This window comes from Macaca thibetana, chromosome 8, assembly GCF_024542745.1.
Source record: "Macaca thibetana thibetana isolate TM-01 chromosome 8, ASM2454274v1, whole genome shotgun sequence".
Classification (NCBI taxonomy): Eukaryota; Metazoa; Chordata; class Mammalia; order Primates; family Cercopithecidae; genus Macaca; species Macaca thibetana.
The window spans coordinates 871,577-886,118 of record NC_065585.1 but is presented as its reverse complement, the minus strand read 5'-3'; the positions used below and the strand labels follow the sequence as shown (position 1 = coordinate 886,118).

The window sequence follows — 14,542 nt, the reverse complement described above, 5'->3', positions numbered from 1 at the left end:
GCCCAGGGGTACCTGGCTGCCTGTGACCGCCTGGAGACTCTGCTGGGCAAGGCAGAGTGACCCTTACCCTGGCAGGTGGGGGCACGAGGCTACTGTGGGGACGCAGGTTTCCTTGCACCTGGCCCTTCAGCCTGTCAGCTTTGCTTTTTTTCATGTGCTCTGAGGCCCTCCCATTAAGTACATCCAAGCTGCAATGTCCACTTCCTCCTGGCAGGGGGGGACCCGCAGGCACTTCTGCTCAGAGGTACACTTGTCTGGTGGCCCTGCTCTTTCCTGGTACTGTTGACCTTTCTGTGTGTTTAAACCTTTTGTATGGTAAATAGCTGCATTTTGTTACTGATAGAGTGAGTTTAAATCCACTGTCAAATCTTTTGCCTCTTTATTACGCATTTTGTTTTTTAAAAATCTTCTTTCTTGTCCTTTTTCAGATTCACAGTGTCCCTCTTACCTCACTTTCTCCACTCAGTTTGCAATCCTGCAGTCTGTTCCATTTCTTTTAGCGTTTGCCCTAAAGGTGGCTGCATGTGTCCTTACTGAAGTCCGGCATGGCTGAGTCTGAAGTCCGGCAAGGCTGAGGTCTGGGTCTGGCTGGGCTGCTGGGCGCCCGAGTCATCATGACCGTTGCTCTTGGGCACAGTCAGCATTGACTTGTCTTTCCTCCGTGGTTACCGCCTGGCTCATCAATCAGTTTTAATTTTCCATGGAGGCGTGGCTCACACAAAGGGCAAGCACGGAGCCACTGGGCCCTGCGGGACTTTCCAGGTCGAGGCAAAGGAGATGTCTGGTCCCCAGCAGGCCCCTGTGTGCCCCTCAGTCCCCTAGAGGGTCAGGGCCACCTGACCGCCGCCACTAGAGGTTTTGGCAATTGTGCTGTGTGCTGGGTTGTCCCAGCCTCTGCTTAGCACGGCGGTGCTGTTGCTCATCTTTTCTCCTTGCCGGGCAGTGTTGGGTGCCGTGTGGGCTGCACCGTGTATCTGTTTCTAGGTGATGGACACTCAGGTTGTTTTTGGTTTGGGGCTGCTGGGGATGGCGATGCTTTGAATGTTCCAGGGAGTGTCTGTTGGTGGGCAGGGCATGCATTTCTCTTTCAGGTGTGCGTATAAGAGTGGAATTGAGGCTGGGTACTGTGGCTCACACCTGTAATCCCAGCAATGTGGGAGGCTGAGGCAGGAGGATCACCTGAGGTCAGGAGTTTGCTACCAGCCTGGCCAACATGGTGAAACCCTGTCTCTCCTAAAAATATAAAAATTGGCCGGGCATGGCCAGGTGCAGTGGCTCACGCCTGTAATCCTAGCACTTTGGGAGGCCCAGGTGGGCGGATCACAAGGTCAGGAGATCAAACCATCCTGGCCAACATGGTGAAACCCCGTCTCTACTAAAAATACAAAAAATTAGCCAGGCAAGGTAGTGTGTGCCTGTAATCCCAGCTACTCCAGAGGCTGAGGCAGGAGAATGGTGTGAACCCGGGAGGCGGAGCTTGCAGTGAGCTGAGATTGCACCACTGCACTCCAGCCTGGGCGACAGAGCGAGACTCCGTCTCAAAAAAAAAAAATTGGCCGGGCGCGGTGGCTCACGCCTGTAATCCCAGCACTTTGGGAGGCCGAGACGGGCGGATCACGAGGCCAGGAGATCGAGAGACAATCCCGGCTAACACGGTGAAACCCCGTCTCTACTAAAAAAAAAATACAAAAAAACTAGCTGGGCGAGGTGGCGGGCACCTGTAGTCCCAGCTACTCGGGAGGCTGAGGCAGGAGAACGGCGTAAACCTGGGAGGCGGAGCTTGCAGTGAGCTGAGATCCGGCCACTGCACTCCAGCCTGGGCGACAGAGCGAGACTCCGTCTCAAAAAAAAAAAATTGGCCGGGCGCGGTGGCTCACGCCTGTAATCCCAACACTTTGAGAGGCGGACCACCTGAGGTTGGGAGTTTGCGACCAGCCTGACCAACATGGTAAAACTCCGTCTCTACTAAAAATAAAATTAGCTGGGCGTGATGGTGCCTGCCTGTAATCACAGCTACTCGGGAGGCTGAGGCAGAAGAATCGCTTGAACCCAGGAGGCGGAGGTTGCGGTGAACCATGATTGGGCCATTGCACTCCAGCCTGGGCAGCAGGCTGTCTATAGTCCCAGCTACTTGGGAGGCCAAGGCAGGAGAATTGCTTGAACCCGGGAGGTGAAGGTTTCAGTGAGCTGAAATCGCGCCATTGCACTCCAGCCTGGGTGACAGAGCAAGACTCTGTCTCAAAAAAAAAAGGAGTGGAGTTACTGTGGCCGTCTCTACCCTGCCACCCCCTGAGCTAAGGATGTGTTCTGCATCCATAAATGGTCAGAAAAAGACCAAAAGAATATTTCATGACACATGAAAATGATAGGAAATTCTGATTCCAGTGTCCATGAGTTAAAGCTTCTGGAAGCAGCCGCCTCATCCACTTCCACGCTGTCTGTGGCTGCTCTCGCACTACAGCGGCAAGCTTGATGAGCTGCCAGAGGCCACCTGGCCCCCAATGCCTGAGCCACTGTCCTGGTCAGAAGCTTGCCAGCCCTGCCCTGGGCACAGGTTGGCTTGACTGTCATATACAGCCTCATGGGGGCCCACCGCGGCTGAGTCTGTGGCCTCCTGGCGTCTCAGCGATGGCCGCCACGTCCTTGCTGGCGCATGCCGTGTGCCTGCCCTCCTGTGCGTTTGTCCACGTTCCTGCCAGGTCATTTGCTCCCCACGCTCATGCCCAGCCCTCTGCTGCTTGCCTTCTGCCTGAAGGACGTCTCCTGGAATTCCCTTCACGAGGATCAGGGACACACTGCCTGCCTTTGTTTACTTGAGAATGTCTTTATTTGGCCATTCCTTGTGACTGTTCTTTCTGTGGCTCAGTGTCCTAGTTCAGTGCGTTTGCTCAGGTGTGTGACAGCGCATCACTGTTTCTGGCTTCTGTCCTTACTCTTGGGAGCCAGGTGAAGTCTCCGAGCATTGCGTCTGTCGAGGAGGCCACTTCCTGCTTGTGGCTCATCTGCAGTTTGCAGGTGGGGGTTGCTTTTCATTTGTTCTGCCAGGCGGCTTCGAGGCTCCCTGTCTGTAGGTCAGTATATTTCATCCGTTCTGAAAAACCCAGCCTCCTCCTTGTCAGCCATTCTGTTTCCTCTGCCTCGGGGACATCCATCAAATGTATGTTAGCCCTCATTCCATCTTCTGCGTCTCTTCTTCTGTCCTCTGCCTTCCCATGTTATTCTTTCTCTGTAATAATTTATCTGAAATGTTTTTACCTTCCTATTCACTGAGTAATTTCCTTATTTTCCTATTTACTGTCTCTCTCTTCTACTGTATCTAGACTGGCACCAAATATGTCCACTGAGTACATTAGTGTTTCATTTCTAAAAGGGCTGTTTGGTTTTCTTTTAAATTTGCTGTATCTGTTTAGAATTTCCAGTTCCCATCATATTTAAAGTTTGTTGTTTATTTCTGCAAACGCCGAGCATAGCTGCCTCACCATGTGTCTGCAGCGGTGTCCGGGTGTTCTTGGCAGGTCTCCTTGGGAGCTGCGCTCTTTGACCTTGTGCCATTCTGAGGCCTGGGCCAGATGCTGCTTCCTCCAGGGAAGATTTGTTCTCCCTCCCAGCAGCTCCCCAGGGACCTCCCACACCACTGCCCTGGGCCCTATGTGTACAGGCCCAGACTTTTCTCTGTGTCCTTTGTTGCCAGCTGTTTACAGACCCCTGGAGTCAGAGGAAGGGGTGAGCTCAGGTCTGAGGCCAAGAGGCCATTTCCCAGCTGGCTGTAGCTGAGCCTGGTGGCCATGTCTGAGCGTCGTGGAGCCAGGGTCCATGGCACCCAGGCGGCAGTGGGCAGGGATGCCCAGCCCCGGTGCCGGCAGCACTGTGACCAGCCATGGCCTCAAGGTGACTCTCTTCCTGCCCTGCTTCAGCCACACCTCCATGCTGTGGCGGGCGCTGGCGGTGGAGCCTCGCCTGGCTGCTCAGGTCCTGGGACTACTGCTGGAGAAGATGAGTAGGGACGTCCCATTCAAGGAGAGCCGGGCCTTCCTGCTGGGCCGCACCCCAGACCGTGTGGCCACGCTGCTGCCTCTCTCGGTGAGTCGGGCTCTCGGAGCCACGCTGACACTCTGTCCCTGCCCCGCTTGCCTGGGTGCCCAGGGGGAGGCCTCTCAATGAGGTGGCCTGGACGCCACCCCACGGGCACCTGGCGGCAGCACCAGGCCGGGAGCTCTGAGCTCAGGCTCGTAAAGGCCTCACAGGTGTGGGCCCCCAGGGGAGACCACTTCATGTTTTATCCTGCGGAAAAAAAATAAACCCAGCTTGGCAATGTTTTAAGCAGTAAAGCAGCTGTGAGAATTCCCTCCTCCTCCCTTCTGAGGAGCTGAGAACAGATGGCCTGAGGTCTGTCCTGTGAAGGCTGGCTGCCCTTCTGTCCGTGTCCTGCCTCTACCCCTGAGGGCCAAGCCATGCAGCGGTGTGCCTCGCCCTTCCTGTGTTGCAGCTCCCTGGGGCTCCGCCCATGGGATGCACGGGAGCACACAGGGTGCGGGCTCAGATCTCGTGTGGCCTGGAGGGAGGCATGGCCCTGTGGTGACATCTCCCCCAGGCTACCTGTGCGCTATTCGAGGTCCTGTCCACGCCTGCAGCGGGGCCCGCGGTGCTAGAGCTCTACCCCCAGCTGTTCGTGGCACTTCTGCTGCGTGTCAGCTGCACCGTGGGTGTCCAGCTGCCCCGGAACCTGCAGGCCCAGGAAAGGAGGGGTGCCAGTCCAGCCCTAGCCGCCAGGAACCTGGAACCCTGCAGGTATCTGGGTCCCCACTTCCCACCCCCAGTACTAATTTGCAAGCACAGGCATGTGTGTGCACGCATGTGCATGGTGGGGGCGGGTGGCAGATCTGAACCATGGGGAGCGTGGGAGTGACTCTGCTCCCAGGGAACTGGCGCCTCACCCAGGTGCAGGGCTGAGCCGTCAGTGGTGACATCCATGGCCACCCTTCTCACACTGGCTGTGAAGGCCTCCCTCCTCGCCTTTGCGGGCAGTCTGCGCAGCGGTGCTGAACACAGGCAGGTGATGGGGGCTTCGCGTGGCAGCTCAGGCAGGATCAGGGTGGTGCCATCTCTTGGGAGTGGAGTTGTGGGGAGTCTTTGGGGTATAGGCTGGGGCCAACCATGGCAGGACCAGCTTTGTCCCTGAAACTGCCCCAGCAGAGGGGCCTCTGGCATGTGCTCACAGCCCCACGCGTGAGAGCTGCCAAGGTGCCCGACATGACAGCATTTCAGGTCCTACACACCTGCCTGGGGCCATAGCACAGAGGAAGCTGACACCCTGGGCAGGCGTGGCTGTGTGGCCTGACCCCAGGACCACCAGCCCATGTGAATGCTGGGCCGCCATGCCCTGCCTGCCCAGGAGGGCTCTGGTTCCGTCCCACCCAGGTGCCCAGGTTTGGGTGTGCACCTTGGCCAGGACACACCAGGGGGACAGCCTCACTTCACCCCCCTCCCCCTGCCCCAGCACCACAGGCTGCTCCACCACAGGCCAGCTCGTAAACCCCAGTGGGGCCAGCTGCCAGGGCTGCTCTGCCCCTAGCAAACTGAGTGGAAAATGTCAATGGGATGGGGCAGTCACCAGCCCCTGGGCCTGGCCTGCTGCGAGTCAGTGCCTCTGCAGGCCCCACACCCACCCCCAGGTACCCCTCCATGGGACGACTGCAGAGCCTGGCCTACAGGCTGTCCTCCAGTGGGTCAGACCCTTGTGGGTGCCACATTCTTAAATGTCCTGGGCACACAAGCAAGGGAGGCACCCTCATCTAAATCACTAACACATTTCTGAGCCAAACACATGCTTCCCGTTAGATTTGTCAAAGTTGGTTGTGAATTGCTGCGCCTGCGCCATTTGCAGCCTGGAGTGCAGCCCCTGGTCCAGATGGCGCCTTGCAAGCCTCAAGGCCTGGAGCAGGGTGTGGAGCTGGAGGCAGAGCTGCACTCAAGCTGGGCCCTGGCTCAGACCATGAGGCCCAGCTGAACTGTGGCCCTGTGCGTCCTCCCTCCGACTGTGGCTGGTCCAGCCTGTACGTGTCAAGGGCATCTCCCAGGAACCGTGGTGACTGGTGTGCTCTCTGCCTGTGGTCAGTGCTGTTCCCAGGGCTGGAAGTCCCCTTGGCACCCCGGCTACCTGGGCTCAAAGATCAGGGCCTAACACTGGAACCATGGGACTCCCGTCTCACCCAGAGCTGCCTTCTAGCATGTCCTACCTTGGGGAGGGAACCCCTGAGAGAGAGAAGCCTGGGGACACTCATCAGGGGCCGTGTGATGGGCTGGCCCTGCTGTTGGTCAGCACCAGACCACCCAGGCACACCCATGGGGACAGTGGTAGACTGGGAGCAGGCCCCCAGCACCTCCTTCCTGGGCTTCCAAGACCCCCATGGCTCTCAGCTCCTACAGCCCCTGTCCAGCTCTCAGGCTGCCTCAGTCCTGCCGGCATCACCGGCCCTGTGTGCCCAACTGCCCAGAAGCCTCATGGAACCCATCACCAGATCTCTAACAAGCTTGTCCCATGCTCCTGTGCCCACCACACCCTCCTCCTAGATCCCCCCTGCATGAGGGCCTCTCACACCATCCAGGCGAGCAGGGCCTGGCCCCCAGTTTGGAGTGGCCACTTGCTCCCTGCTAGGCCCACCCCGGCACACCAGGGGGCCTTTGGGACACCTGGCAGGAGGTGACCAGGGCAGTGGCACTGTCACAACCAGCGGTCACCACATGGCCCATGCTGCTCAGGGGTTGTCTGCTTTTGGGCCAGGTGCTCCTGAAGACAAAGCCTTGTGGGGGCAGAGGTCCAAAGGCAGTGAGGGTCTAAGTGTGAGGTGCAGTGGGCACCGGAAAGCACATGGCAGGGGGCTGTGAAGTTGCAAGGGAGGGTCCTGCTGGGTGGGGACGCTGGTGCTGGGCATCCTCTGCCCCAGACCTTGCCTGTTGGGTTGCACACTATGCCCCACCCACTGGCAGCCAGGAGTGGGGCAGCCTCAGCAGGGAAGGGCTCATCTGAGCTGATGGTCGATGCCAGGCTCAAGCTGGACCTGGCATTAGCTTCTTTTTTTTTTTTTGAGACGGAGTCTTGCTCTGTAGCCCGGGCTGGAGTGCAGTGGCCAGATCTCAGCTCACTGCAAGCTCCGCCTCCTGGGTTTAGGCCATTCTCCTGCCTCAGCCTCCCGAGTAGCTGGGACTACAGGCGCCCGCCACCTCGCCCGGCTAGTTTTTTGTATTTTTAGTAGAGACGGGGTTTCACGGTGTTAGCCAGGATGGTCTCGATCTCCTGACCTTGTGATCCGCCCGTCTCGGCCTCCCAAAGTGCTGGGATTACAGGCTTGAGCCACCGTGCCCGGCCTGACATTAGCTTCAACATCAGACTCTCCCCGCCAGTTTCTGGCCTGAGTCCTAGGCCTGCCTCCCACTGCCAGGGAGACCAGAGGGCAAGGTGCTTGCCTGGTGGGGCTCTGGGGAGTCAGGAGAGGCGGAGAGTTGGCCAGGTTGACCCCACGGCACCTGCTCTTCAGCACCCCTGCAGCCCCTCCAGCTCTTGGCACCATCCTCCTGCTCACTTGCCAGCCAGCCTCCCTCAGCCAACACTGGGAGTGGATCGGGGTCTGTCCGCCTCCCAGAGGGCTATGGAGTCTCCTGGGGTACAGGTGTGAGAGCCCAAAGTTCCAGGCAGGAACAGGCCCAGGGACGGGGTGCCTGTGGTGTGGGTGCCCAGCAGCATCTGGGTGTCCAGAAAGGCAGGCAGGTGCAGCCAGAGGGCTTTGCCTGTGCTCAGCTCTCAGGCTGGTGGCCGGGTGGCCACAGGCTGACCTTGCTACTAGCTCACCTCCAAGCCAACATCTGCATCCTTGCGTTGGGTGGGGAAAATGGGGGGCCCTCCAGAGCCTGCTTCCTGGAGGGTGGCTCTAGCAGGGATAGGGCTAGGCACCAGGTGGGCAGCACACGTTGGGTGCAGACATCAGGGGCTCATTGGGAAGGGAGGTGGGCGTGTGTGCCCCACCAGCTGAGCACCCTGGCAATCCTGCAGCTCTGCAGTGGACACCCTGCGGGCCGTGCTGCTCCGCAGTGGCAGCGAGGACGTGGCACAGCGCATGGACCTAGAGGGAGGCTGGGAGCTGCTCAGGACCTCGGCGGGGCATGAGGAGGGGGCCACCAGGTTGGCCAGGTGAGCTGAGCGGGCCCAGCCCACTGTGGCTCCAGCACTAGCTGGGCTCCACAATATCTCTGGGGCCCAGGATGTGACCAGGATCAGGTGGGAGCCCCATGTGTGTCAGGCCAGTGGCAGCCTGAGCTCCTGCCTATTTGGTCTCTGGGCAGGGGTGGGGAGGGACCCGTGCAGAGGCCTGGCAAGGCAAGTTGGGAGGCATCTCTGAGACCGAGAACTCCCAGAACCTGGTAGCTGGTGGTGGAGTGGACCAGGGCTGTGCAGGGTGGAAGGTGCCTGGGTAGGGTGCAGCACATCAACAGCCCCTGCACCCTCAGCGGCCCCCTTTCCCAGGGCCATGGCTGAGCACGCAGGGCCCCGGCTCCCCCTGGTGCTGAAGACGCTGGCTCGCACACACAGCAGTGCATATGAGAACCAGAGGGTGACCACCACCGCCTTCCTGGCCGAGGTAGGCCGTTCCAGGGAGGGTTGCTGGGCACCAGGGTGGGGCTTCTGCTCAGGACAGGCCTGGGATGCCCTTTTCTTACCCCTAAAAGGCCCCCTCGACCGCAGCCTGCGAGGAGGGGACGTGGATGCTAGCCACCTCCTCCCCCATGCCAGAACTCAGTCCCGCCCAGGGACACCCCCTGTGTCTGGTGAGAGGACGACCCAGGCTTCCTGCAGCCTGTATCCCCAAGTCCTGCTGGGTCCATCTGTAGCTGGACAGGGCTGGTCCCTGGGGCCCCAGGTGCCCTTGGCAATGTCGTCTTGGCCCTTGTGGCCAAAGATGCCAACATCTTGCCCAAGGCCGTGCAGGAGAGCAGGGTGAGCGACAGAGCAGGCCCCAGCCGCACAACAGGGAGGGTTGCCACTGATCTGAGACCCAGGGAGTAGGTCCACCACCTCTGTCTGCCACACCGGCGTGTTCTGGGCCTGGGCTGGTGGGTTGGGCCCTGGGGTCAGCGGGGAGGGGGAAGCCACAGAACCTCTGCCTGCAGCTGCTGAACAGCAATGTGGCCAACGACCTGATGCTCTTGGACTCGCTGCTGGAGAGCCTGGTGGCTCGCCAGAAGGACACATGCACCAGTGTGCGAAGGCTGGTGCTCCGCGGCCTGGCCAACTTGGCCTCCGGCTGCCCTGACAAGGTGGGGTGGCCACCAGTCCCTCTGGGGCCCAGGCAGCGTGGGTGGGGGGCTGTGCATGGAGGTCACCCTGTCTTGTGGGGTGGCAGACGATAACTCTGGGGCCCAGGCTGAGTGTAGGGTGTCCTCAGGTGCGAGCCCACGGCCCCCAGCTCCTCACAGCCATGATTGGCGGGCTGGACGACGGGGACAGCCCTCACAGCCCGGTGGCCCTGGAGGCCATGCTGGGCCTTGCAAGGCTGGTGCACCTGGTGGAGGCCTGGGACCTGCGCTCCGGGCTGCTGCACGTGGCCATCCGCATCCGGCCTTTCTTCGACAGTGTAGGCGGGGCAGGGAGGGGTAGGGAGGGGAGGGGACCCCGGCCCTTCCTGCCTCTTGCTCTGAGCTTTAGCCCCAGCCCCACCCTTCTCCCTGTCTCTCCCACCGCGGCCCGGTGACCGTGGAGAGCACGGACCTGCAGGGGTGCTGCTTTGCTGGGCCTGGCAGTCCCCACCCATCAAGCCCCCACCCGTCAGGGGGTTTCCTGGCCTGTGTCAGGCAAGGACACCCACAGCCTGTGAGGAGCCATATGCTGCATGTCCTTCCCAGGAGAAGATGGAGTTCCGGACAGCATCCATCCGCCTCTTTGGGCACCTTAACCAAGTCTGCCATGGAGACTGTGAGGACGTCTTCCTGGACCAGGTGGTGGGCGGGCTGGCGCCCCTGCTGCTGCACCTGCAGGACCCTCAGGCCGCCGTGGCCAGCGTGAGTAGCCAGGGGGTGGGTGGAATGGGGTGAGTGGCCTCAACTGGACTCGGCCTCAGTGCCGCATCCCTTAGGCCTGCAGGTTTGCCCTGCGCATGTGTGGCCCCAACCTGGCGTGTGAAGACCTCTCAGCCGCTTTCCAGAAACACCTGCAGGAGGGACGGGCCCTGCACTTCGGGGAGTTCCTCAACACCACCTGCAAGCACCTGGTGAGGGGCGGGGTCAGGTGGGGCGGGGCCAGGTATGGGGCGGGGCCAGGCGGCGCTGACCAGGCCTCTCCCCAGATGCACCATTTCCCAGACCTCCTGGGCCGCCTGCTGACCACCTGCCTGTTCTACTTCAAGAGCAGCTGGGAGGACGTCCGAGCTGCTGCACCACTGTTCACTGGTGAGCAGCACCCCCTGCCCCGCCCCCAGGCCGCCCAGCAGCCCTGCCTGATGCCCCCACTTCACAGGGTTCCTGGTGCTGCACGCGGAGCCCAGGCAGCAGCCGCAGGTGGACCTGGATCAGCTCATTTCGGGTGAGCACCCCCTCCACGGGGCCCCTCCGCTGGGCCCTGCTGACCCTGTAGGCACCCGCAGGGACTAAGTGATTTTCCTGGATTTCAGGATTTTTTCCCTGTCACTGGTGACCTCATCGTCTCTAGTAATTCACGGAAACTTCTTAACTGTTCCAAAAGAGCTTAAAAAACACTAAAAAAGGAAAAACTATCTTTCCGTTGGCTCCTGAGCCTCCCAGCAGAGGCTGTCAGGAGAGCGTGGCCCACGCGCAGGCTTGGGCATGCCGAGGTCACAGCCCCCCAGGCAGCCCCTCCCTCTGCCCCCAGCGCTCCAGATCCTGCTGAAGGACCCGGCCCCCGAGGTGCGGACCAGGGCTGCTGAGGCCCTGGGCCGCCTGGTGAAGCTCGCCTGAGGCTCCAGCCAGCACCCCCAGCAAGGAGTACGCACCCAGACCTGTGCCTGAGCTCCAAGACAGGGCCTCCCGAGGACCCCAGCCTGGGCACACAGCTGGAGGGGCCTGGCCCCAGAACAGGCCCTGCCAGGGACCAAACCGCAGCCCCTCAGTGAGGCCAGACAGGGTGTGGGAGTCTGTGTGCCCAATAAACTCATCTGCCCCCAGCGAGTGACTGACAGGATGCAGTGCCGCGGCCTCTTAGAGGATGGGCCAGAGGGTGCCCTGGGCTGGGTGTGTTATCCCCACTGTTTTTGCAAAATTGAGTGAGGGGAAGGCTCGGCGCTGTGGTGGGGGCGGCTTTGTTGGCAACCCCAATTCAAGAAGGTGGGAGCACCAGGCAGCGCAGGGTAAGGCTCTATTGACTTCAGCACAACCGCCCCGGCCTCACGTAGGCGGGACAGCTAGGTGAAGAGGCGGATGGTCCCGTCTGCCCCCGAGGAGAAGACCCATGGCTGGGTGGGGTGGAAGACGACGTCCAGCACTCCCAGGTCTCGTGTCAGTGCGTGTCCCTTCAGCACCTTGACGGGCACCAGCAGGGGGTTCTGCAGAAGGTCACTGTGGGGACGAGGAGGGCTCAGGACATGGACAGACACTACTGCCCTGGGGAGGGGGCCAGGCAGGGTCAGCACTCACTTGTACACCATGCCATGGCAGACAATGACGCTGCCGTCGTCCGAGCCTGATGCGAAGAGTGGGTACCGGGGGTGGAAGGCCACAGCCCGCAGAGCCTTCTTGTGGTGTCTGGGAGAAGGGAACCAGGTTGAAGGCAGGCTCAGGCTCGAGGGAGGGGCTCTGCTGGCCGCCTCCACCCTCAGCTCTCCTCACCTCAGCATCCTGTATGGCTTGGTGGAAAGATCCAGGTCAAACCACACCAGCTTGCTGTCGTAGCTCCCACAGATGACGTTGTCACCTAGGGCCAAAGGCTGTGATGCAGGTGTTCTCACTCTCACCTGCAGGGTGCACCGCTCCCCTACTACTCACCTGCACCCCTCATCTACAGGGCGCACCGCCCCCCAACCCCTCACCTGCACCCCTCATCTACAGGGTGCACCGCCCCCCCAACCCCTCACCTGCACCCCTCATCTGCAGGGTGCACCGCCCCCCCCCACCCCTCACCTGCAGGGTGCACTGCCCCCCCCACCCCTCACCTGCAGGGTGCACTGCCAGGCTGGACACCCACTTGCAGTTGGGCATCAGCTTCTTGGTGAGCTCCTGGCGCAGCAGGTGGTAGAGGCGGACGCTGCGCTGGGATGCCACCAACAAGAAGGGCCGGGCAGGGTGGAAGGCCACTCGCTGCACCTGTCCGTGGCTGCGGCGGAACGGGCTCTGGCTGCGACGACGGCTCAGCTGGTGAATCAGCACCTGGGTGTGGCCTTGGGTGGCCAGCACCACGGCCAGGTAGTCCCCACGCCCGTGCCAGGTCACCTGCGTCACTGGCTGCAGAAGGGCAAGGCTGGCTGATTGGCTGAGCCAGGCCCCTCCCACTGCAGCCTCACCCCCAGCGCACCCCACGCACCTTGCTGTGGCACACCCGCAGCCGCAGGCCCACTTGGCGCTCCTCCTCTGAGGCCTCCAGCCAGCGGGCTGGCTGCAAGGGGGGCTCCTCAGGCGGGACGAAGGCGCTCAACAGCTGATCTGTGCTGCCCGCCACCAGCCGGTCCCCCAGAGCTGGGTTCAGCAGCAGCACCGAGTCCTCCCTGTGAGCCAGGCCCAGACAGAGCCCCTAAGCACAGTGCCACCCCTGGCTCCCCAGCCTCCAGGGCCTCCACTTACACGGCCGCAGCCACCAGGCAGACAGCGGGGCTGGGGTTCCAGGCCACACTCTTCACCACGCCCCCCACGGGCACAGTCCTCACACAGCGGGCAGTGGCCACCTCCCAGAACCGCAGGGAACCGTCGTCAGAGCCTGGATGCAGAAGAGGCAGCTCTTAGCACCTGGCCATCCCACCTGCCCCTACAGCTCAAGGCTGCCCCCAGCTTGGACCCACCTGAAACCAGCCACTGGCCCCCAGGAGAGACACTGAGGCACCGGACAAGGTCACTGTGGCCCCTGTAGACCTGAGGAGGAGGAGGTGGCGGTGAGGAGCCAGACTCAGAGGGTACAACCCCAGCCCCCTAGTCTCCACTTACCAGGGCCTGGCACGTGGGGAAGGGCTGCAGGTCCCTCGGCCGAGGCAGCTTGGGGATGAGGTCCTCAGGGTCTACATTCACCTGGAGCAGGAGAACGCCAGGTCAGCCTTGCCCCCTGTGCCACCTCCCAGTGTGCCGCCCCCACACACCCTCATCTTGGCAGGAGAACGCCAGGTCAGCTTTGCCCCCTGTGCCGTCCTCCAGTGTGCCACCCCCACACACCCTCATCTTGCGCTGCCGTGGGCACAGGTACAGGTCAAGGCAGCGCTCGAAGCGTTCCTGGATGAAGCGTCCGTAGGCAGGCACAGCCCGCAGGCTCGGGAACTTGCGTGGCAAAAAGGTCAGCTTCCTCTCACCCGGCTCCTGCTGTTCCCACACCAAGCGCTGTGGAGACCGAGACGGGTGGGGAGGGTCACAGGGGAGCATGGGGACAGGGCCCCAACCCCCCAGGATGCAGGCCCACCTCCTCCTCGCTGAGAAGGTATTCAGGGGGTGGGTTGTACGACTCGGCGTGGCCTGGCAGGGCCAGCTTGGGTGCAGGCACGTGCATCTTGTGGCGCCCCAGCACGGCGTTGGGGTCCTCCTGGGCCCACAGGTCATAGAAGCTGGGGGTGGGGTCTCGGGGCCGGCGAGGCTGGATCCAGCCCATCTTGATGGCGTGCACCATGCGAGAGACCTGCACAGACAGCCGGGTCAGGACAAGCAGCGTGGGGCAGGCAGCCCAGGCCAAACCCCAGGGGCACGGGGCCCCACCTTCTCCTTCTCCACCAGGGAGGGGATGAAGCTGCGCTTGTCGGCCGGGCGGTTGGTCACCGGGTGGATCATGACGTCCCCGCTGAAGAAGTCGACAGCCGGCTGGGGGAAAAGATGTGGGCGTGTGGGCCAGAGTGGCTGAGGCCCTGCTCGTGCCTCCAGGACCCCCCCCCAACAGGGCCACCTGCTGCCACCTACCTCATAGGGGTTGAAGCCCATGTCCCCAAACTGGCCACTCTGCAGCCGCCGCACCAGGGCCACCTGCTCATCTGTCAGCCTCAGGTCCTGCCCTGTCATCGGGTCCTGCACAGTGCGCCTGGAGACCGCCAGTCAGACCCTGCCAGCCCTGCCCCATCCCTCGGGCCCCCCCTGGCTGCTGGCCCCGCCCGCCGGCCCTCACCAGTAATCAGGGTCGTCCATCTTGTCCAGGAACTGGTCCAGCTCATCCCGGGTCCGCAGGGGCTTGTAGATGCGCCTGCCATCCAGGTCGTAGCCCACATGGGGGAAGTTGTCGTACCACTCCAAGGGCACGTTGCCCACCGTGTTCCGGATGTCCTGCGGCCGGGGGTCACCATGTCAGCATCTGACCCTACAAGGCCCAGCCCCTCTTCGGGCCGCCCAGGGGAGCAGGTGAGGAGGTTGCAGGGTGAGTGCA

The 14,542-nt window shown here is 61.8% G+C and overlaps 2 protein-coding genes across 8 annotated transcripts in view; one reads left to right on the top strand and one right to left on the bottom strand.

The window, feature by feature from the left end:
- The window catches only part of MROH1 (maestro heat like repeat family member 1), a 120,014-nt gene extending 108,837 nt beyond the window's left edge, over positions 1–11,177 (top strand). For 3 of the 7 annotated variants that reach the window (XM_050800819.1, XM_050800820.1, XM_050800824.1), the window contains 10 exons: positions 3,915–4,080; positions 4,592–4,788; positions 8,048–8,185; positions 8,519–8,633; positions 9,163–9,309; positions 9,438–9,626; positions 9,895–10,050; positions 10,125–10,259; positions 10,335–10,570; positions 10,877–11,177. In XM_050800819.1, the coding sequence (XP_050656776.1) occupies positions 3,915–4,080; positions 4,592–4,788; positions 8,048–8,185; positions 8,519–8,633; positions 9,163–9,309; positions 9,438–9,626; positions 9,895–10,050; positions 10,125–10,259; positions 10,335–10,570; positions 10,877–10,931 (1,534 nt within the window). In that variant the 3' untranslated portion in view covers positions 10,932–11,177. Of the gene's footprint in view, positions 1–3,914; positions 4,081–4,591; positions 4,789–8,047; positions 8,186–8,502; positions 8,634–9,162; positions 9,310–9,437; positions 9,627–9,894; positions 10,051–10,124; positions 10,260–10,334; positions 10,571–10,876 lie in introns of those variants that run through there. The other 4 variants (XM_050800822.1, XM_050800821.1, XM_050800823.1 and 1 more) reach the window with 3 other exon arrangements.
- Positions 11,178–11,344: 167 nt separating this feature from the next.
- The window catches only part of BOP1 (BOP1 ribosomal biogenesis factor), a 30,154-nt gene continuing 26,956 nt past the window's right edge, over positions 11,345–14,542 (bottom strand). The window contains exons 4-16 of the mRNA XM_050800877.1: positions 14,288–14,442; positions 14,086–14,203; positions 13,888–13,989; positions 13,598–13,810; positions 13,357–13,518; positions 13,135–13,215; positions 12,993–13,062; positions 12,778–12,910; positions 12,521–12,701; positions 12,153–12,441; positions 11,830–11,914; positions 11,638–11,745; positions 11,345–11,559 (exon numbers count right to left, since the gene is read on the bottom strand). Coding sequence (XP_050656834.1) covers positions 11,406–11,559; positions 11,638–11,745; positions 11,830–11,914; positions 12,153–12,441; positions 12,521–12,701; positions 12,778–12,910; positions 12,993–13,062; positions 13,135–13,215; positions 13,357–13,518; positions 13,598–13,810; positions 13,888–13,989; positions 14,086–14,203; positions 14,288–14,442 — 1,851 coding nt within the window. The 3' untranslated portion in view covers positions 11,345–11,405. The remainder of the gene's footprint in view (positions 11,560–11,637; positions 11,746–11,829; positions 11,915–12,152; positions 12,442–12,520; positions 12,702–12,777; positions 12,911–12,992; positions 13,063–13,134; positions 13,216–13,356; positions 13,519–13,597; positions 13,811–13,887; positions 13,990–14,085; positions 14,204–14,287; positions 14,443–14,542) is intronic.